Here is a 22,013-nt window from a genome sequence, read left to right on the forward strand (position 1 = left end):
TTTCCTCTTAATTCCTAGTCATAGCTCTGGAATGATCAGGGGCTTACAGTCATATAGTTTTGCAGCATAGGTAATGAGGTGAAGTGATTGCCTATGGCCATACGAGAGCCCAGACTCGATACCATGTTTTCTGGCCCCCATCTATACATGTGCCCCTACACAGACCCATACGCGTGTATTTTCATTTCCCAGTCAGCTCCTTGTGTAGCTTTCACACCTGTTTCAAGCTTGACCTCTGGTGCTCCATTAATGATTTTCTCTGCAGCGAAACTTTCTCCTTTGTGCTGACGGGTGAAGATGGGAGCCGGTGGTTTGGTTACTGCAAGAAGCTCTTGGTAAGTCCCAGACTGATGCTGCCAGAAGAGTGATAATGGGATGGTAGGTATGACTGAGGCAAGGGTCTTGGGGTATTGAGATACTGACACTCTGCCAGCATTAGGCAGTCAATGCAAGGTAGAAGCTGGAAGGGAATAATCTGGAGTAGTACATAAAGTTACTGACACAGTTGCTTCATTCTAGGGCTCAAACATACCATCCGAGGCAGCTCCGAGTGGTCACCCCCAGCTCTTTCTGCGGGAAGCTCTGTCAGTCTAGGGAATGTGTGCTGCTAGGATTCCCCAGAATTTTTCCGTAACAAGAGACAGAGGCTCCAGGTTGGTCCTCATAGGTATTGATGGTATATCACTCTCTGTGCTATTTTCTTATATTTTAGCCGGAAGGCAAAGGAAAGAGACTGCCTGAAGTATACTGCATGGTTAGTCGATTGGGCTGCTTCAACCTCTTTTCAAAGGTGAGTGAAATCTGTGGAGTGAAATTTTCTGGAAAGTTATTCTCTCTGGACTCTAAAAATGCTATTTTCCCTGTCAGGGATTTTCTACTTAGTGTGAATGGACACAAAATTAAAAGTTACTTTTCAGAAAGGTTAGTCACCTAACTAGCATTTATTAAACACTTATTATATGCCAAGCACTACCAGCTTTTGACTAACAGATTTTGAACTGTTTACCTGGTAAGATCTCTACCTTCTGAGGCTTGGCTGAATTTCCAGATGAGGAGAAAGGTGTGGTCAGTAGAGATACTTCCCTCCCACCAGTCTTATTTCACCAGTGTGGAGTGGGTGTGAGAGAGAGAGAATATGTATACATATACACATATACAAGGCTGTATGATCCTGGGCAAGTCATTTAACCCTGTTTGCCTCAGTTCTTCATCTGCAAAATGAGCGTGGAGAAGGAAATGACAAACCAGTCCTGTGTACTTGCCAAGAAACAAATGAACAACAACAAAAGGACTTTATATTTGTTGCCATTAAATTTTAGCTCAGTATTGTGGATAGAGTCTGACCCATTACTGGCCGTGTGACATTGGGCAAGACTTTGTATGTGTTAGTGTCTCTAAAACTATACATTTCAGCACACTACCCCCTTCACTTCTACCTAGTGATCTCAAGGCTTCAAGGAAGCTTATGTACCCTTACGTACATTAGACTGCATGTGGTCCTAGCTATGTGACATGAGGCAGATTACTTAATCTCTGTTTGCTTCAGTTCCATCTGTAAAATGGGGATAAAGAATAGCACCTACTTCCCATTGCTGTTTGTGAGGATAAAATGAAAAAAAAAATTTATGAAGTGCTCCTCAAACCTTAAAAGCACACTATGCCTGCTAGCTATTGGTTTTTGCTATTGTTCAGGAGACTTGGACTGAAGTCCTGATTCTAATAATTATTATATCTTTGTGACCATAGGCAAGTCATATTGAGTTTCCTGAGATTTAGTTCCACTATCTATAAAATAGCAATAAAACTTGTATTTCCTATTTCACAATGTTGTGAGGAAAGTGCTTTGTAAACTGCAAAACCCATTTGAACAATTTTTAATGTTGTTATTGTTACTAATGTTATTCTAGAACAATTTAGGCTACTGGGCTCATGCTCCCAAAATTCACTCTCATTGGCAGACTGAATCCCCAGAATGTGGAAGATTCTACCTCACTATTCCATGTTTAACCTTGAGGAGCTGTGGAGTGATTGTTAAAAATGTTATTCCTAAGAGCCCCTATTGGTATTAATCCCCCATTAATTATCAGTATCAATTAGCCACCCAGACTTAATTAGTTTTTTAAAGTAGATATTTAATTAGGTAGGGTGATATAGACAAATGGAAGCAATGTGGATCAAAGCATAGTATTTTCACCTTTTTTGTTGTTTGCTTGTTTTTTCTTTCTCATGTTTTGCTCAGCATGATGAATATGGAAATATGTTGAGAAGAACTGCATGTGTTTAACCTATATTCAATTGCTTGCTGTCTGGCAGGGGAGGAGGGAGGAAGGGAGAAAAATTAGGAACACAAGGTTTTACAAAGGTTGAATGTTCAAAACTATCTTTACTTGTATTTGGAAAATAAAAAGCTATTATAAGTTAAAAGAAAAGAAAAGAAAAGAAAAAACAGGAGCATACTTTCACATGGTGCATGCAGGGGAAAGCAGACTCATATTCAAATAGTATAGCTAGCAAAGAGGTAACTTAAGTAACTATTGGTTGCTAGAAGTTAAGTTTCTCCTCTTTGTGAGGTCTTGTATTGCTCTTAGATATGGTATAGCTTTCTGTCAGGATCTTTGGAGAATCTTGAATTTACCTTTCCTCAGCATTAATTTTTTCCCTGGATCCTTATGCAAATACTACCATCATCTGTTCAAGAGACACTAATAGCAGGCCTATGAGAAGTCCAAAATCTCCCTACCTTTCAAAGTTTACAGTATCAAAACAACCCCATCCCCACCAAAAAACAGAGGGGCAGCTAAATAGTTCAGTGGATAGAGTACCAACTCTGGAGTCAGGAGGACCTGAGTTCAAATCCAGCCAGATACATAACATTTCTTAGTTGTGTGACCCTGGACAAGTCACTTAAGCCTAATTGCCTCACAAAAGTTTATAGCATCATTTTCTGGTCAAAGCAGGAGAAGAGACATCCTTCTCTCTCAAGCAATTATTGATCAAAACTTGGGATTTTTTCCTATTAGAAGGCTTGACATTCAAATGCCCAGGTTTGAAACTGGCTTCTTTATCCATAATCCACATGACATGAGAAGGTCTCTTCAGCCAATGATAATACAATGACTTTCATTTCTTCCTAATTGATTGAGGACACTTTGAAAATCAAATACCTTTGACTTATTGATTCAATGACATATATTTACAACTGATTTAAGGTATTTACTTCAAATGAAGTGAGGTGATTGAATCAACCCCTATCCTTCCACTAGAATGATAAAGATAAATGTGTTTCTGTTCTGAGGGAATGACTGTAATATACTGCTTTGGAGATATTCGGTTGGCTGGGGGAGCTTACTTGGTGGTATTTATGTTTTCAGATTAGAAAATGGGTAATGTATGAATGTTGCATATAGGGTGGCTAGAAATTCTGGGCTCGCTCTCTCGCTCTCTCTCACAATGGGATTATTGGAGAAAAGGGCAATTAACTCTGAGGAGACAGCAACAGAATGATTTTTTCCTACAGATTCTGGATGAAGTGGAGAAGAGGAGAGAGATGTCTCCAGCACTTGTACATCCTTTCATGCGGAGTGTCATGGAAGCACCTTTCCCTGCACCTGGACGTACCATCACTGTCAAAAGCTACCTTCCAGGAGCTGGAGATGGGGTGAGTTGGTTGGTCCTGTAAGGGTTTGATAACTCAGTAAATGCTTATTAACTTAATCATTATATAAAGTACCTATTGTGTGTCAGCATCTGTGCTAAGTGTTGGAGATCCAATAAAGGGGGGAGGAACTTCCTCTGTCCTCAAGAAGCTCACAATGTGATAGAGGAGATAACATGTAAATAACCATGTGTAAATAATAGATGCAAGATGAATAAAAGATAATCTTAGGTAAAGGTGCTAACATGAATATGGACTAGGAAAGGCTTCTCCCAGAAAGTGGGATTTCAGATAAGGAGGGTAACTATTCCAGACATGGCGGGCAGCAATGAAATACCTAGTATACTAGACAAAAACAGCAAGGAGGTGTGTCTCTGTTGTCACAGAGAACATGGAGAAAAGGTGTAAGAGGACTAGAAAGATATAAAGGAGCCAGGTTATGGAGGGCTGTAGTAGTCGAGCAGGATTTTATATTTGATCCTGGAGACAATACAGAACCATTGGAATTTACTGAATAGAGAAGAACACAGTTGGAGTTGTACTTTAGGAAGATCACTTTCAAAGCCAAAGTACTGTACTAAACCCTAGAGATACAAATAGAAAAACAAGTTAGTTCCTCTTTCAAGGAGCTCACATACAAATGGGAGAGAACACATATGGAAGGATTTAGCTTTATGATGGATGAAAAAGCTCCATTATCAGCCTTTGTCTCAGAATGCCCTAGATACTTTAGAGAATCTAGACTGACTAAATCTGGTAGCAGTTATAATAGCTAATTTGAAGATGGCTAAGTCTTTTTATAATAATTATGCTCAAGGCCTAGGTTAGTGTATGAAAAAAAAAAAAAAGGTCATTCTTCCTGCAATGGTTGTATCTCTATTGTTTTTGTGGAAGTTGGACATTCTAAGCTGGGATTACTGTGTTCATTGGGAAATGAAGTCCAGTTGAAGGCTTTCTGCAGGAAGAATACAACATATCCGTGTTGAGGCAAATAATATAGAAAGAGCTCTGACTGACTGGAAGAAAAAGAAATTCTGTATTCTAAGTGACAAATAGGAGCACATGGAAAACTGGTTTTTTCTCCATCATAAAGTCTGTGCTAGAGCCTTGTGGAACTCAAAAAAAGTTTGATTCAAAATTGTGAGAAATTTATGAGAGAGAGAGAAAATGCCCTATGGAATGGTATTTGATCTTTGTTTGCAGGCATTAGTTTTGCCTTATCTTAAAATTTAAAATATCAAAATAAGTTACAGAAAATTATGCTGATCAACTAATGAAAATCCATGATTTATTTTTACTTTTTTCCCTGATCTTTTTAGAAACAATCATTCTAATCTTCAAGACAACATCACTTAAAAATCATGTTTGTAAAAGTAAAATTATCTTTAAAAAGACAAAGAATGAGTTCTATTTTGAATGTGCTGAATTTAAGATATCTGAAGACATTTTGTTTGAGATATGTAATGGGCAGCTGGAGAGAGGAGAATAGAGATCAGGAGAGGTTAGAACTGAATAAATAAAACTGAGAAAGAGTAGAAGGTAGAAAAAATAAGTATTAGCACTAGTGCTAGTCACTTTACAAGTATCTCATTTGATCTTCACAATAACCTTGTGCAGAAAGTGCTATTAATATCTCCATTTTGCAGTTGAGGAAACCGAGGCAAACAGGGTTAAGTTACTTGTCCAGGATCACACAGCTAGTAAGTGTTTGAGGTTAAATTTGAACTCAAGTCTCCAGACACCAAGCCCAGAACTTTACCCATTGGGCCACCCAATTGTATCATATGAAGAGAAAGTCATCTGAAGAGAAATGAGATGATTATGGAATCCGGGACAGCTGATGACCAAGTGTTCTAGTGTGGAAGGAGGAGAGAGTAGTTGGGGTCAATTCTTAATCTTTTTGCCAATAGATGTAGCAAGACATAGATGTTCTCTCTCTCTCTCTCTCTCTCTCTCTCTCTCTCTCTCTCTCTCTCTCTCTCTCTCTTCTCTTCTCTCTTCTCTCTCTCTCTCTCTCTCTCTCTCTCTCTCTCCTCTCTCTCTCTCTTCTCTCTCTCTCTCTCTCTCCTCTTTCTCTTTCTTCTCTCTCTCTCTCTTCTCTCTTCTCTCTCTCTCTCTTCTCTCTCTCTCTCTCTCTCTCTCTCTCTCTCTCTCTCTCTCTCTCTCTCTCTCTCTCTCTCTCTCTCTCTCTCTCTCTCTCTCTCTCTCTCTTTCTCTTCTCTCTCTCTCTTTCTCTCCTCTCTCTCTCTCTCTCCTCTTTCTCTTCTCTCTCTCTCTCTCTCTCTCTCTCTCTCTCTTTCTCTTCTCTCTCTCTCTCTCTCTTTCTCTTCTCTCTCTCTCTCTCTCTCTCTCTCCCCTCTTTCTCTTCTCTCTCTCTCTCTCTCTCTCCTCTTTCTCTTCTCTCTCTCCTCTCTCTCTCTCCAGTCTCTCTCTCCCCAAGTACAGAAAATACAGGTTACTCCCACAATCCACTGGACAAATTCAATTCAATAAATTTGTATTAAAGTGATAGGAATATAAAGACAAAAAAGAAATAATATATAATAATAAATATATGATAATTTGAGAATTAAAAATTAGGGGATAATATGTGTTGAGGGAAAGAAAGGAAACAAGTATTTATGTAGCTTCTGCTGTGTGCCAAGCACTCTGTGAAAACATTTTTTGCAAATATTATCTCATTTGATCTTTGCAACATGAGAGGTGGAAGCTGCAAATGAAGAAACGGAAGCAAACAGAAGTTAGGTTGACTCGTCCAGCATCACACAGCTAAGTGCTCAAGAGTAGATTTCAACTAAAGTTTTCTTTACTCCACTTCTGTGCTCTGTGCACCATGGTGCCACCTAGTGGTCTGCATGTGAAATAGCACCAAGCTAAAAGAAGCTAAAATGTGGGAATGAGGAAATGGGAATTCTAGGGTTTGGAGAAGGATTGAGCAGAGTCATGGAAGCCAGAGATAGAAACCAGTGTTGGCCACTTTAGTTAGGATATAGATTTCATGAAGGGGAGAAATTTGAAATAAGTCAGGAAAGAAGCTGGAGGGTCGTGAAGGGCTTTAAAAGTGAAGAAGTTTCTATTTTTTCTTAAAGGCAATAGGGAGCTACTGAAGATTTCTGAGCAGGCAAGTAGCATGATCAGATTTATAATTTATTTAGGAATATTATATTGACAGATGTGGAGAATGGTCTGGAGAGAGTAGAAACTGAAAGCAGAGAGAACAATGAGATGGCAATTAGAATATTCCAGGTGAGAGATGATGAAGACTGTACTACAATGATGGTCATTTGAGTTTTGAGATGTATGCAAAAGATACTGCAGCAGTAGAATTCACAGAATGTAATAATGGGTAAAACATATTTAAGAGAAAAGAGACAAGGATGGTTCCAAGGATGACATTTGAAAGATGGTGGTGCTCTCAAGAGAAACAGGGAACTCTGAAGAACATTGAATATGTGGGGAAAATAGAATGATAATGATAAGTTATCAAGGCAGTAGTTACAGATTTTGAGAGAATTACTGGAACTTTAAAAGAAATGCTTTTAAGAGAACATGTTTAAATCAATTGACAGCTAAGCAATTACGTACAAACATAGAAAATAGAAAAATTGGAAAACATTCTCACAAAAACACATCTAATATTAATGAAACACAGAGCCCTTCATCCAAAGGAAGATACAGAATGCTTACAGAATTCTTTTTTTTTTTTTAAGAAAGGAAATGCCAAGATAATAATGACCAAGTAGGATTTATACCATGAATGCAGAGTTGGTTCAATATTAGGAAAACTATTAAAATATTAGTATAATTGACTATATCAATAACCAAACTAACAAAAATGATATGATTACTGCAATAGATGCAGAAAAAGCAATTGAGAAAATCCAACATCCATTCCTATTAAAAATAGCCTAGAGTATAGGAATAAGTGATGTTTTCCTTAAAATAATCAGCATCTATTTAAAACCATCAGCAAGCATCATATGTAATGAGGACAAACTAGAATCAACTCTAATAAGATCAGGGGTGAAACAGGTTGCCCACTATTACCATTATTATTCAATATTGTATTAGAAATGCTACTTTGGCAATAAGAGAAGAAAAAGAGATTAAAGGAAGTAAAGTAGGTAATGTGGAAACCAAATTATCACTCTTTGCAGATGATATTATGGTATACTTAGAGAATCAACTAAAAAACTACTAGAAACAATATACAACTTTAGCAAAGTTTCAGAATACAAAATAAAACCACATAAATCATCAACTCTTTTAGCAAGAGATACAAAGAGAAATAATATTTAAAATAGCTGTCAATAGTATAAAAGATTTGGAATCTATCTGCCAAGGCAAAATCAGAGCCTATATGAACACAACTACAAAACACTTTCCACACAAAGTCAGATTTAATCAATTGTAAAAATATCAAGTGCTCATAGGTTGGCTGAGAGAATATAATAAAAATGATAATACTACCTAAATTAATCTACTTATTCAGTGCCATATCAATCAAACTCCCAAGAAATTATTTTACAGATCTAGAAAAATAACAATAAAGTTCATCTGGAAGAACAAAAGGTCAATAATTTCAAGGGAATTCATGAAAAAAAATGCTAATGAAGGTGGCCCACCTGTGCCAGATCTAAAACTATATTATAAAGCAGTGGTCATCAAAACCATTTGGTACTGGCTAAGAAACAGAGTAGTCAATCAGTAGAATAAGGTTCACAAGACAAAATAGACAATGACTATAGTAATCTAGTATTTGACAAACCCAAAGCCCCCAGCTTTTGGGATAAGAACTCACTATTTGACATAAACTGCTGGGGAAATTGGAAATTAGTATGGCAGAAAGTAGGCATTGACCCACCTTTAATATCACATACCAAAATAAAGTTGAAATGAGCTCATGATCTAGACATAAAGAGTGATATTATAAACAAATTAGAAGAAAAAAGGATAGTTTTATCTGTAGAGAAGGAAGGAATTTGTGGCCAAAGAACTGGAGTTCATTACTAAACACAAAATAGATAATTTTGATTATATTAAGTTAAAAAGTTTTTGTACAAACAAAACTAACGCAGACAAGATTAGAAGGGAAGCAATAAACTATTTTTACCTTCAAGGGTTCTGATAGAGGCCTCATTTCTAAAATATATAGAGAATTGACTCAGATGTATAGAATTCAATCCATTCTCCAATTGATAAATGGTCAAATGATATGAACAGACAATTTTCAGATGAAGAAATTGAAACTATTTCTACTCATATGAAAAGGTGCTTTAAATCACTATTGATCAGAGAAATGCCAATTAAGACAATTCTGCACACCTGTCAGATTGGCTAAGATGACAGGAAGAGATAAAGAAAAATGCTGGATAGCATGTGGGAAAACCAGACACTAATACGTTGTTGGTGGAGTTGTGAATTGATTCAACCATTCTGGAAAGCAATTTTAAACTATGCCCAAAGGTCTATCAAACTGCCCATACCCTTTGATCCAGAAATGTTTCTACTGGGCTTATATCCCAAAGAGATCTTAAAGAAGGGAAAGGGGCCCACAAAAATGTTTGTGGCAGCTCTGTTTGTAGTGGCAAGAAACTGGAAACTGAGTGGCTGCCCATCAATTGGAGAATGGCTGAATAAGTTATGGTGTATGAATATTATGAAATATTACTGTTCTGTAAGAAATGTTTGGGAGGATGATTTCAGAGAGGCCTGGAGAGACTTATATGGAGTGATGCAAAGTAAAATAAGCAGAATCAGGAGATCCATTATACACGGCAACAGCAAAATTATACAATGATCAATTCTGATGGACTTGACTTTTTTCAGCAATGAGAAAGCTGAGGCCAGTTCCAATGATCTTGTGATGAAAAGAGCCATGTGCACCCAGAGAGGACTGTGAGAACTGAGGGTGGATCAGAACATAGCATTTTCACTCTTTTTGTTGTTGTTAGCTTGCATTTTATTTTCTTTCTCATTATTTTCCTTTTGATTTGATTTTTCTTGTGCAACAAGATAACTATAAATATGTATATATATATTAGATTCAACATATATTTTTAACATGTTTAACATATATTGGATTACTTGCCTTCTAGGGAAGAGAGTGGGAGGAAGGGGAGGAAAATTTGGAACACATGGTTTTGTAAAGGTCAATGCTGAAAAACTATCCGTGCATATGTTTTGAAAATAAAAAACTTTAATAACAAAAAAAGAAAGAAAGAGGCTGTATAGATTTTCTCAGAGTACGTGATATTAAAACTTCACAGTTAAAAATTTACAGAAATACTTCTGGAATAGATATCATCATAATAGGCATATACTACTGAATTTGTTAGATGTGACCAAAAGAAATGTATCTCCAGAAGGAGTTATTAAATGACTAAAATCTGGATTTGAAATCAAAAGTCCCAACAACCACATGAATGCAACTAAAATGTCAATAAAGAATGGAACAAATAGCTGTGATCATGCACATTTAAAAATGAAAATGGAGAGGTTTATGAGGGCAGTTCAGATCAGATTATTACCACCAGAAATTGGAGAAATGTTATCTTTGGTATTATTTTTTGCAAGTAAATGGTAAAAATAATGTGGCACATCATTACAGATTACAATTTATCACCTGCCAAATGCCTAATTATATATGAGCTGATGGCTATAATTATACATCAGAAGTTCATCTTTAATAAAAATAACAGATGACTAATCCCTATGCTCCAAATGCAGACCTTAAAATAACCTTGAGAATTCAGCAAATAAACTCTACTGGAACCAGAGCATTATTATATACAAAACTATTGCTCATAATTTCCTGAACACATGTTGACACCGATCCAGCAACATTTATGAATACTGTTCTTAATGGATGAAACTATGCCAGATGTTCATAACCTCCGAGTTATATGAAAACCTTTCAAAGTATAGATACCTGGCAAAGAATGCAAAATTAAGTAGGAAGGGGATGACGTAAATATCCTCTTCCTCATTCTATCTGCTCTTTCAACTACACTTGAATTACTTGAATAAAGCAGTAAGTCAGTAAGCCTGTAGAAGAAAAGCATAAGTCACAGTATTTTATTCAGTTACCAAAAAATCATTTATTTTATTCTTCTTATGCAGAAATCCAAAGAATATATAATATAAATGAATAACAATGTTCCAGGATGATTTATATCAGAATTCCATTTTTATTTATTTATTTTTATTTTATTTTATAATAACTATTTATTGACAGAATCCATGCCAGGGTAAATTTTTTTACAACATTATCTCTTGCACTCGCTTCTGTTCCGATTTTTCCCCTCCCTCCCTCCATCCCCTTCCCTAGATGGTAAGCAGTCTTATATATGTTAAATATGTTGCAGTATATCCTAGATATAATATATGTTTGCAGAACCAAACAGTTCTCCAGAATTCCATTTTTAAAATGAGTACTAAGGGAATAAGAGTACTCAGAACATCATTTATATATTACTTTTTAAGATTTATAGTGTATTTCATATAGATGTGCACATGTGTGCATTTATAGTATCATCTGACTCTCACAACAACTTGTAGGACCTACATCACAGGGTGTTTGTGAGGATCAAATGAGAGAATTATGTAGAGTAATGAACATTTTGAATTTGAGATGCCCATTAGAAGGCATTCAGGAGAAAAATGAGGGCTGGGTATGTAGTAGTTTTCAGTGTAGAGATGATTATTAAATACCCATGTAACTGGATAAGGTCACTAGAGAAGAAGTTAGAGAAAAAAGAGAGCTTCAGATAGAGCCTTGAGGGAGGTTGTGGTATATTAATGTATACAACAAAATTGACCAGTAAGGGGACTCAAGTAAGGAGAAAGAACAATGAGAACAATGTTTTGAAATTTGGGTTAAGGAGAATTTCCAGGAGGTAGGACATGGTTGACAGCGCCCAAAGCTACACAGAGATCAGGAAGAATGAAGTCTCCATTTTAGCAGGTAATTACTAGTAATATGGAGACAGTTAACTCAGTATAATGACAGGGGATAGAAACCATGTCACAAGTGGTTGAGAAAATAAGTAAGAATGTGGAGGCAAAAAGGGTAGATGCTTTTTCCAAAAGATTGGCTGTGAAGGAGAGACAAGATGCTAGTTTGAATAGCTAAATGCTTTGACTGATCTCTGAGACAGCATGAGTTTAGATCTGAGAAAGTAGTAGCACTTTTCCATACTTCTATAGGCCTTTATAATAATGTAATGATTTGCTATAGAAAATGAAAATTATATGGGAATGCTCTTGTTAGAAGGAAGAAATAAATTTAGAGCAAGAACATAAAGTAGTGAATTGTGGGGCTAAGACAAGAAACCTTACAAGAGACCTATCTCTTATATTATTAATAGATGTTAATATATTAAAATTAAAATGTTTTCACATCATTTCTTCCAACATTTTTTCTTCACAGTCAATTGAACTCTGCCGACCGCTGGATTCTCGGCTTGAACATGTGGATTTTGAGTGTCTATTTAAATGTCTAAGTGTATGTCAACTCATCCGAGTCTGTGCCTCACTCCTTTTGGAACGAAGGGTTATATTTGTTGCTAACAATTTGAGGTAGGGAATTAATGTAATATCCAACTTAACACTTCTTTATTCTTTTTAATTTGATCACCTTGTTAAAAGAAAATATGTATATGTTAAGCTAATTAAATTGAGAACCAAGTGATCCAAAACAATGAATGATACAGAAGCCATTTAAGTTTGGATTTGCCAGTGTCCCTTTTTATAGTAGATAATGTTTTATAATTGGTTTTGTTTAAGCAGTTTAATTTGCATTCTTTAGAGCACATAAATTTATTACAGATTTAGCTATGGAGTCTAGAATTTAAAGTAAAATTAATTTTAAATTTAATTTATAATTAAAATTAAGAATTTCATTATAAATTGAATTAATCTTAAAGATAATTTATTTACATTCAAGTATAATTGAATTTAAATTACAATTAAAAATGAGAAGTAAGAGTGAATGTGTGAGAATAAAAAGTCAACTGTAACTTCTCTTTTTATGTCATACTTGCCTGGTCCTCCATGAGTCCCTCTGTGTAATACTGCCTACTTTTGCCTCTGACCAGTACTTTATCTAAATGTGGCCATGCTGTGGTAGCCACCCTGTATCCCTTCACCTGGCAGCATACCTACATCCCAGTCTTGCCAGCCTCCATGATTGACATTGTGTGCTCACCCACTCCATTTCTTATCGGCATTCTGTCCTGCTCCTTACCATTGCTCCAGGATCTGCCCATTGAGGAGGTAAGGTTAGGGTGGGGGGAGATTGATAGTTTAATTTTAACACATGTGAAAACTCTTACCATGTCCTTCCCACAATTGAAAAAGAAATACTAATTTAAAATATTGCAATATAACTAAGTACCATATTATGTCATATTTACTATAACAAGTCAAACTCGTTCTTGTGTTACATGAATAGGATGACCTGCTAAAAAGGAAACAGACTTCAAAACCCAAGAAATAGCCTGGGTTGATTTTGAAATAGGCCAGAACTTTGAGTCACTTGCATGAAATTTGTTCCCACTGTTTATGAAAACCACAATCCTCTTTTTGATTCAGCAAATTTTATGTGAATGACTCCAGTTTAACCTGCTTGACATCTTTCTCCAATAGGTGCTGATTGTTGATCTCTGTGCAGACAAGTTTTTGCAGGAGGTGAGTGACACAAAAGGAGATTACATAAAAATATTTGGGGAGATAGCTTTCAATAGATTTTTTACAGAATAACTAATTTTCTTAGAGGAACTGGCTGTTAGACTGAGAGCTTTTCCACATACTCAGTTTTATATACAATGAGTAATCTTCATAATTATGACCCATCATACAAAACTAGTTTGAGAAAATGGGGTGCTTTGCAGGAATCTAACCCAAGCAAGGAAGAAAGCTTCAAGAAGAGAACTGCTCCTTGCAATGACTTTCTTTAAGTCCAGATGAATTAATGTCAGCCTACCAAACATCATATAATTTGTGTCAGGAGGTAGATTTCTGACCATGCATAAAACAAAAGTCAGAATATTACTCAATAATTCTGATTCAATTTCAAAACCAACTGGCATTTCAGAGTTTAGCATCATTCATTTGGAGGATGTCTTATCAAATCAGTAGAGATCATGAGACTTGTAGATGGAAGCTTATTCACAAGTAAAATCTGAGTCATATTACTGGGTGATTGTTTTTCTGATTGATGTTAGTGGTTGTTATGTAATATTTTGGCTTTAAATTTTCTTCAGTTTAAGGGAAATAGTTGTCCATATAGCAAAGAATAAAAAGTTCAGCTTTTTCTGGATCTCAATAGTGAGAATTTGTGTTCCAATCCATAAATCCATACACAATCCTACGGTTGTCTGTCTAGGTCTCTGATGAAGATGAAATTCTACCACCAAAACTCCAGGCTGCTCTGGTGCAGATTTTAGAAGAACGAAATGAAATCTTGGCTCAAGAGCAAAGTTCTCCACAAGGTACAAGAAAGTATATTAACTAGATCATAGGATTCTAGGACTCTTGAGTCAACTAGTGTTTAGTTAGTGCTTAATCCAATGTTTGCTCTTTATTCAACATGTCAAAGGATACAAAAAGAAGACAGAGACTGTCAAGCTGTTCAGCTGAAACATGAAGTGAAAGATGCATATTACATGAAACAACTAGGGAACAATAAGTAGCAGCTGAGAACCCCATGCCAGAATGTGAGGTAGACCTAAAGGGTTAAAGAAATTCAGAGAAAGAAAAGATCAGCATGGAATGGTATAATCAAGAAGACTTCTCCAGAGCAGGCGAGGACTTGAACTTGTCTCTAAAATGTAGGATTTGGATTAGTGAGCAGGAGTGGGGAATGTATCCTATTCATTCAATAATCAAGCAACCATTTATTATATGCCAAGCATTATGCAAAGTCCTGGGGATACAAACAGAAAAAGTGAGATAATCCTAGTAAGGAGCTTGTATTTCCATAAGAAAACAGAACACATATAGGATGGTAGTGGCTAGAAAGAAGGAATTTGGTGTAGACTGTTATAGAAATTGTGAAACCAGACATAGGACAGTAGATTGCCAGAACTTTCCCATTAACGATGGTAGCAGGACTAATTTGATTATTGTTTCTTACTATTGTCAAGGGCACTACCACCCTCCCAGTTACTGGGCTAATTAAGCCAAAGTGTGGCTTGATTCCTCCTTCCCACTATCCCTGTTACCAAGGTCTTTACCATGTCTCTCATACACGACCTTCTCTCCTTTGACATTGCTACCATAATTGCCCTCATCACCTCATGCCTGGACTGCTGGAAAAGGTGGTTGATTTATCTTCCTGCCTCAAGTCTACCCCATCCTCCACTCAGTTGTTAAATGGGATCTTTCTAAAGAGCAGGTTCAGCAAAGTCACCCATTTAAAGCATTCCAGGTACTCTGGTAATCAAGCCCTTTGTAACCTGGCCCCTTCCTATCTATTCCGCCTTCTTATGTCTTCCTCACACCCCCCACCCCCAACTATGCAATACACACATGAGAGCCTAGTGACGCTGGCCTCCTTCCTCCTCTTCATCTCCCAACTCTAGGTATTTTCACTGGTTGTTCCACATGCCCAAAAAGCTTTCCTTTTTCAACTCCATCAACTAGCTTCTCAAATGTCGGCTATAATCCCATCTTTTATGAGAAGCCTTTCCTGTACCCTCTCTAGAGCCTTCACTCTGAAATTTTCTCTAATTTCTCATCTATACTCATATATGTAAGTGTGTGTGGGGGTGTATTTTGTGAATAGAGGCTTGCGTGTACTCTCTGTAAATTCTCTGAGAACAGCTTTTGTAGTTTCACTTTTCTTTGTATCTCCAGCACTTAGCTTAGTGCCTGACATGTAGCAGGCATTTAATAAATGCTTGTTTATTGACTGAATAAAAGATGAAAGAGGTAGTGGAAGGTACAGTGTTCAGGTCAGTTGCTGGATGGAATGATAAATAGTCTTAAGGCCAAATACATCTGATGAGATTAAGTGTGTTTTCACTTGACATCCACAGATCAGCTCCAAAGTAGAATCCCAAAAGTGAATGGAGAAATTGCAGGAGGGCATGGACCTGTACTAGATGCAAAGCCACTAGTTTCAGCCCTCAGGGGGTTTATAATCTAGTGTATAATTAAAAAAAAATTTTTTTTTACCATAGTGGATAATAGTTAAAATCACAGTATACATGACAATTATTTTGACCTCTTGACATTTAACCCTTTGAGAAAAATGGAAAAAGTAGGACAGATCATTTAGGGCAAGGTGATAAGCTTTTCAGAGCCAAATTAAGTAGTTTGGACATTGTATGATAGATAGTTACAGAGTTAATATCATAGTTAATTCATGTTTACTTAAGACTTTCAAATGGTTCATAAAATGTTTTCCTTAGAAAAAACTATAGGTAGCGGCCAAAAAGAAAAAGAAAATAAGAGTGGTAGGAAGAAAACTAGGAGAGAAGGCAATGAGGATGATCAACAGTGTCATGAAGCATAGATGAGCACTACTAAAAATTCCTGGATTTATCTGGGAGTCATTGATAGCTTCTGAGAGAGCAGTTTCAGGGATGGTAGGTTGAAAGTCAACAATTCAAAATTGTTGGAAGATAAAGCAGTGGCTACTTGTTCAAGTTCTCTCTTCTATATCTGGCACATGGAAATCAGAATTTATACAGTTTGATCTAATTCCTCTTCTAATAACTACTTCTAAGCAGGACTTATATCCAAGTAGCACACACATACACAAAAGCCCAAACCTTTGTTTTATATCTTGCAGTAGATGTGACACTCAACACCCTGGTGTCTGAAGCTTTTGTCAGATTCTTTGTGGAGCTGGTGGGACATTATTCTTTGAACATGACTGTGACAGAACGTGGAGAACGTGTATTCCAAAGGGAGCCATTCCGCAAGTCTCATACCTCCCGGAGTGTGCGTCACTTCCTGGATCTGTTCATGGAGACACAAATGTTTGCTGGTTTCATCCAGGACAGGGAACTTCGAAAGAGTGGGGTCAAAGGTCAGTCTTTATAAGTAAAGTCCCTTCCATTTGAAGTACTTGATAAGCTTGGAAAATCCACAATTTTATTAGTATGGATTCCTCACTTCCTCCACAAAAGTCTTATACCTATGTCTTATTGTGGAACACTTAAAAGGTTTCGAATACAGGCCTGGTAAAGCACTCTAAATCTGCTGTGAGGTTCAATCAGTTTAGAGAGGCTCATGGTTGTCCTTATTCTTATCAGCCCCACTCTTGGGGATCCCATTCGGGGTTTTCTTGGTAAAGATATTTGGTAGGTTTACCATTTTCTTCTTCAGTTCATTTTGGAGATGTGGAAACTGAGGCAAACAGGGTTAAGTGACTTGTCCAGGGTCAAACAGCCAGTAAGTGTCTGAGGTTGATTAAAACTCAAAAAAAGTCTTACTGACTCCAGGCCCAGCATTCTTATCTACCATGCTACCTAGCTGTCCCCATGGCTCGTTCCCTCTCCACAATTAGTTATCAGGTTATCAGGTAATTAATTTTTTTTTTTTTGTCACAACTCCTTAAGACCACAACTCCTTAAATGTGAAGCAACTGAGATCTGTCTTGGTGAAAGGAAGATCTGCACTGATGAAATCACTATTTTAAAAATATTACAGTAAAGGTATTCCTTCCACCAAGTACCCTTTCCGTCTTGTGTGATTTTTTTGGTCCATGTTTTTTCATAACTCTTCTACAGATGTGAACATATTCAAACCAGAATAGTAGAGAAGACTGTGGCTAATTCTTGCATTAGCCCCAAATTGAAGTTGTAAGATATGAGGTTTGTTTGGCTCTAGGGGAAAGCCTGATTTTTAATTATCTAGCTTATCCCAAAGAAATAATCAAGTTTTCTTGCATTAGTTTAGTGGTTGGATGTAAGATACTTTCAACAGTATGAATTTCCCTTATAGGACTGTTTGAAGTCCGGGCCATTCAGTACTTGGAAGCTATTCCAGAGTCTGAACCCAGTGGGGTGAACAAAATTCTTCGAAGTCTTGGTGAGTTATTATGTTTGTATTAAGTATGTCTAAGAAAACTTTCATGTCACAGTCCAAAGATACCTTAAAATATCGACATGCATAAAATCTCTAACTGCCAATAACCTGAAAAAGCCATGCTGATGACAGTCTTCCTGTTGAAATAAGTCCCTAGTTCCCAAGTCTGAAAGTAGAGATAAAAAAAACACCTAAGTAGTTGTGAATTTTCCCTCTCAGGCTTGGATCAGTCAGTCTCTTCCCAAAGCCATTCTCTGGAGCCACTTACTTCAGACAGCTTACCTTACAAACCAAAAGATTAACATCTGAGTATACAAGGGACTTTGAACAAAATAGGAATTCTTGCTTCTAGAGTTGGGGTGGGGAACTTTTTTTTTTTCCCTGCTAAGGGCCATTTGGTTATTTGTAACATTGTTGAAGGTCATTTGAAATGATCAACTCAAGGAATTCAAGCAGCCAGAGAGTGTTGTCACTTGTAGTTGCTTTGGCAGGGCCAGACTAAAGGATTTTGCCAGCCTTATATGGCCTGTAGGCTCCTCTATTCTAGAGGAATGCAACTTTAAACAGTATTATTTTCAGATTCCTAGTTGCTTATAGTCAATTTTTAAATTATTTTCATCTGTGGGAAAGTATACTTGGAGCTGATAAACCAAAATAACAAATACACATATCCAGTCCCTCCCCCTCCCCCCCATTAATTTTTATTTGCCTTTGGAATATATGCTCCTAACTCCACTCTGTATTAGTTAAACATATTTTTAAGTCACTTAAATTCTTTGAGCTTTGGTTTTCTTTAAAGACCAAAGGAACAGAATAGAAAATTTAGATTTTAGATCCTTGTTAAAAAATGCTTAGCACAGTGCTTGTCATATAGAGACAACATAAATGCTCATCCTCTTCCTAGCTTCCTTCTAAATGAGGGGTTGTTAACCTTTTTTCTCATGGACACTTTTGGAATTTGGTGAAACCTATGGACCCCTTTTCAAAATGTATAAAATTACAAAAGAAAAAAATTATATAATTTACCAAAAAAAAAAAAAAGTATACTTTCAGTGACTTAGATTAAGTCTTGAATTTACAAGGATCTTTCAGGTCCAAACTTCTGGTTCTTTACTTTAATTAGGCAAATGTTAGAATTTGTGTTATAATAATACAGAAGAATTGACTTACTGATAAGTTTATGTCTGGCAGAGGTAATTTGGTACTGAGTAACAGTGATAAAACATTAGTCTTATAATTTATAGTAGATAGAAATGAGTGACTTATGAGTATGCTATGTTTATTTCTCCTTTTAGGAAATAAAATGAAATTTCTGCAGAAGAAATGAAAACCTGAATTTTCATACCTGAAATGGAACAGGAAATGTTGTCCAGGTCCAGGTGCCAGGATGTATTGACTGCAGAACTCTTGGAAAAGCTTAAAAGGTTCAAAGAAGCAGTCAGTCTGAAGATTTTATCCAGATACTGGTTTAGGAATCACTGCAGAATTGTTGAGGGCGATCTGAAATCAGTGCTGCCTCCACTTTATATCCAATTTCTTTGGAAAGAAAACATTTCTGCTTCTTAATATCTAGGCTCATTCTCTGGTGCTTGGACTATAGAGAATTTATTTTTCTTAAAGTCTTATTAATGTTCAATTAAAATGAACACATTAAGTGAGCATGAGCCTCATGCTGAATTTTAGGGTATTTGGGAATGGTGGGAAAATGTCCTTAACCAAGTTCTATGGCAGCTTTAAAATGTTGGGATGATTGACCCAAGCTAAATGTTATCTTTGTGGTGTTTGTTTTTTTTTTTTTTTTGTGGGATTCCACTCAGGTGGGTAAGTCCTGCTCTTCAATACCTTTTCCTTATAGGATAAGCATCTTGCAGTCCATTCTTCCAGACATAGGGGGTATTAAATCCTGTGACTCTGGTTAACAGAGCTGTTTCCTATCAAAATGAACCAGTGCCACTTTGTATCTTTCAGAACAAGGGACTCTGTAATCAGCCGAAATGACATAAAATTGGGGCATCTCCCTAAACCTTGCATTTTTTGCTATGAAGAGCTGAACCTCTGGTAATGTAACCTCATTCTAGGGTCATACCACTTACCTACCCGGACCCTTGGCACCCAAAGCAGTGCTAGTCTTTGGAAAGTCTGATCAGTGGCATTTAAGTAGCACTGTTTAATTTTCAGATTTTGGAATCTCCATCCAATGGGGATGTATTTAATTGGCACAAACACACAATAAAATCTTACAGTCTGTTAGGATAAATGTAATTGCCATTCTCACAAGCAATAAGCTTGTTGGTTTTGTTTTTCTGGCAAACTAGAATTTGCCTTCACAGCCCAACCAGGTATTTATACCTGTATAAATCTAAAGCACACACCATTCAATGGCTGATGCTGTGTAATATAATTCCTATATTCTGGGCCTAGAGGAAAGATAGCCCTATGCCTATTTTAAAGTGTGTAGTAAGCATCTTATTCCAACAGGATCCCTGTTAGATTAAAACTTTGTCTAGTTTTTCCTTTTTAGAACTTCACCCTCCTGTCTTTTCCCAAAGGAATCTCTGATGGGGAATATTAATAAAATGGTGGGTGTGAAGATGCGGGGAAGAAATAAACTAAGTTAAATATAGCAGGCTGGGTCCTGTTGGTCCCTCTGTGAGGAGACCCCTTGCCTCAGGGATGGGGTCCTTTATGCCTTCTAAATTTAGGATGATTCCTTGGGCTATTTGTTATTTTATTTTTGTAAAGTACTATGGATCATGGGTACGTCTGTTAACGCAGAATTGCTCAAGATTTGTAAAAAGTTTACAGATTTTATATTTCAAAGAATAAAAACATTTTAAAAGTCAGACTTTTTTTTTCTTTGAATGGAATAAAAGTCATCTGCTGTTGGGAAGTTTTACTTTATTCAAACCCCCCCCCCCAAAAAAAAAAAAAAAAAGACCAAAACACTTGTGCCATTGAATATCTGAGCCTGACTTTTTAAGTTTGGAGTAGGGGAAAAAAAAACAAAAACGAGTTTGTATAGTCGAATTTCTTCCTTTTACAAATTAGGAGTTTCAACACACAAAATTAAAAGCCAAGATCGCTTGTTTCCAGCTCAACATTGTTTCCACCACACCTAACGCCGCTGCCTCTTCTCACCCAGATCCCAGAACGGCAGGTGTCAGACGAATGACTTGATCTGAGAAGCCAAGCTTAGCTGAAGGTTCTCCTTGAATTTGGGGGAAGGCCCACCTCAGTCCTTTACTCTGAGCTGCACCGCTCAGACGCCTCAGGTTCTGTTTAGTCTGCAGCAGAGGGATTCAGAATTCAATGAAACCGATACCAGGGTCATTTTTTTCTTCTTCAACATTACCTCCTTGAGAGAAGTCTCTCAATTCCAAAGGCCTCAAGAAAAAAAACGCTCTCTCGGGGGAGGGGGGGAGGGGCGGGGAACTATTGATGGATTCCAAGTGCAAACAGAAGCATACAATATTTTTTTTTTCTCTTTTCCACTTGGTTAATAATTTGAAAATGTTTTGCATGGCTTCACATGGGTAATAGATACATAATCCTGTTTGCTTCTCAGTGGATGAGGAAGGGATTCAGGGACGGAAGGAATTGGGTATGAAGGTCAAATTCTAACTGGGGAGGGGAATCGCGCACCTGGCCTCACTCCCACCCTATAAACCCGAGGGGCTAGCCCGCATGATACCGATTCCAGCCACACCGCATCCGCAACACGATTCCTCCCCCTGGTTAATAGAAATGTTTCCTATCCTATTAACTCTTTGGACAAATCCCGTTAAGCCACAACTTGGGCTCGATGCACCCTTGGTAGCTTAATCTAGTCTAGAAAAACTGGGTACCACAGAGGTTTTAAACGCGGGAGCCACAAGCCTGGCCCCGAGGAAGCGATGTTAGATTATATACTTCGTGTCAGATCGTTTTTTCCCAGACCCGAATCTAACGGGGATCCTCACGAGGCGACCTCGCCCTCTAGGGTTGCAACCATGCAACCATGAAAAGAATTTGCCACAAACCTGCTGCCGCAGCAAGTGATTTTATCAGGTGGTGGGGAGAAGGGGGAAAGCAGAGTTTGGGAAGGATGACATTAGTCCTAAGGAGATGGAGAAAAGACTCGGCTGAGGCAGCTTTGATCTCCAACCCCTCAGGATTCCCGCTTCCCGCAGAGCATGCTGGGAAAAGTGCTAGCGTCCTGGCGCCTCACCTAGACGTACAGCCACGTCACACGTTGCAGAAGGGCCGGAACTTATCTTTTTGCGTCTTCGACTTTTCTGTGGAGATACTGAATCAAACACATTTTAAAAATCCATATTTT

The 22,013-nt window shown here is 37.2% G+C and overlaps 1 protein-coding gene across 2 annotated transcripts in view; it reads left to right on the forward strand.

The window, feature by feature from the left end:
* The window catches only part of DENND2C (DENN domain containing 2C), a 37,542-nt gene extending 17,004 nt beyond the window's left edge, over nt 1–20,538 (forward strand). The window contains exons 9-18 of one of the 2 annotated variants that reach the window (XM_051992959.1): nt 266–335; nt 713–790; nt 3,518–3,658; nt 12,087–12,235; nt 12,754–12,931; nt 13,304–13,345; nt 14,043–14,148; nt 16,455–16,694; nt 17,612–17,698; nt 18,991–20,538. In XM_051992959.1, coding sequence (XP_051848919.1) covers nt 266–335; nt 713–790; nt 3,518–3,658; nt 12,087–12,235; nt 12,754–12,931; nt 13,304–13,345; nt 14,043–14,148; nt 16,455–16,694; nt 17,612–17,698; nt 18,991–19,022 — 1,123 coding nt within the window. In that variant the 3' untranslated portion in view covers nt 19,023–20,538. The remainder of the gene's footprint in view (nt 1–265; nt 336–712; nt 791–3,517; nt 3,659–12,086; nt 12,236–12,753; nt 12,932–13,303; nt 13,346–14,042; nt 14,149–16,454; nt 16,695–17,611; nt 17,699–18,990) is intronic. The other variant, XM_051992960.1, reaches the window with a different exon arrangement.
* The last annotated feature ends 1,475 nt before the right edge of the window (nt 20,539–22,013 follow it).

The sequence above is a fragment of the Antechinus flavipes genome, chromosome 4 (genome assembly GCF_016432865.1).
Source record: "Antechinus flavipes isolate AdamAnt ecotype Samford, QLD, Australia chromosome 4, AdamAnt_v2, whole genome shotgun sequence".
Classification (NCBI taxonomy): Eukaryota; Metazoa; Chordata; class Mammalia; order Dasyuromorphia; family Dasyuridae; genus Antechinus; species Antechinus flavipes.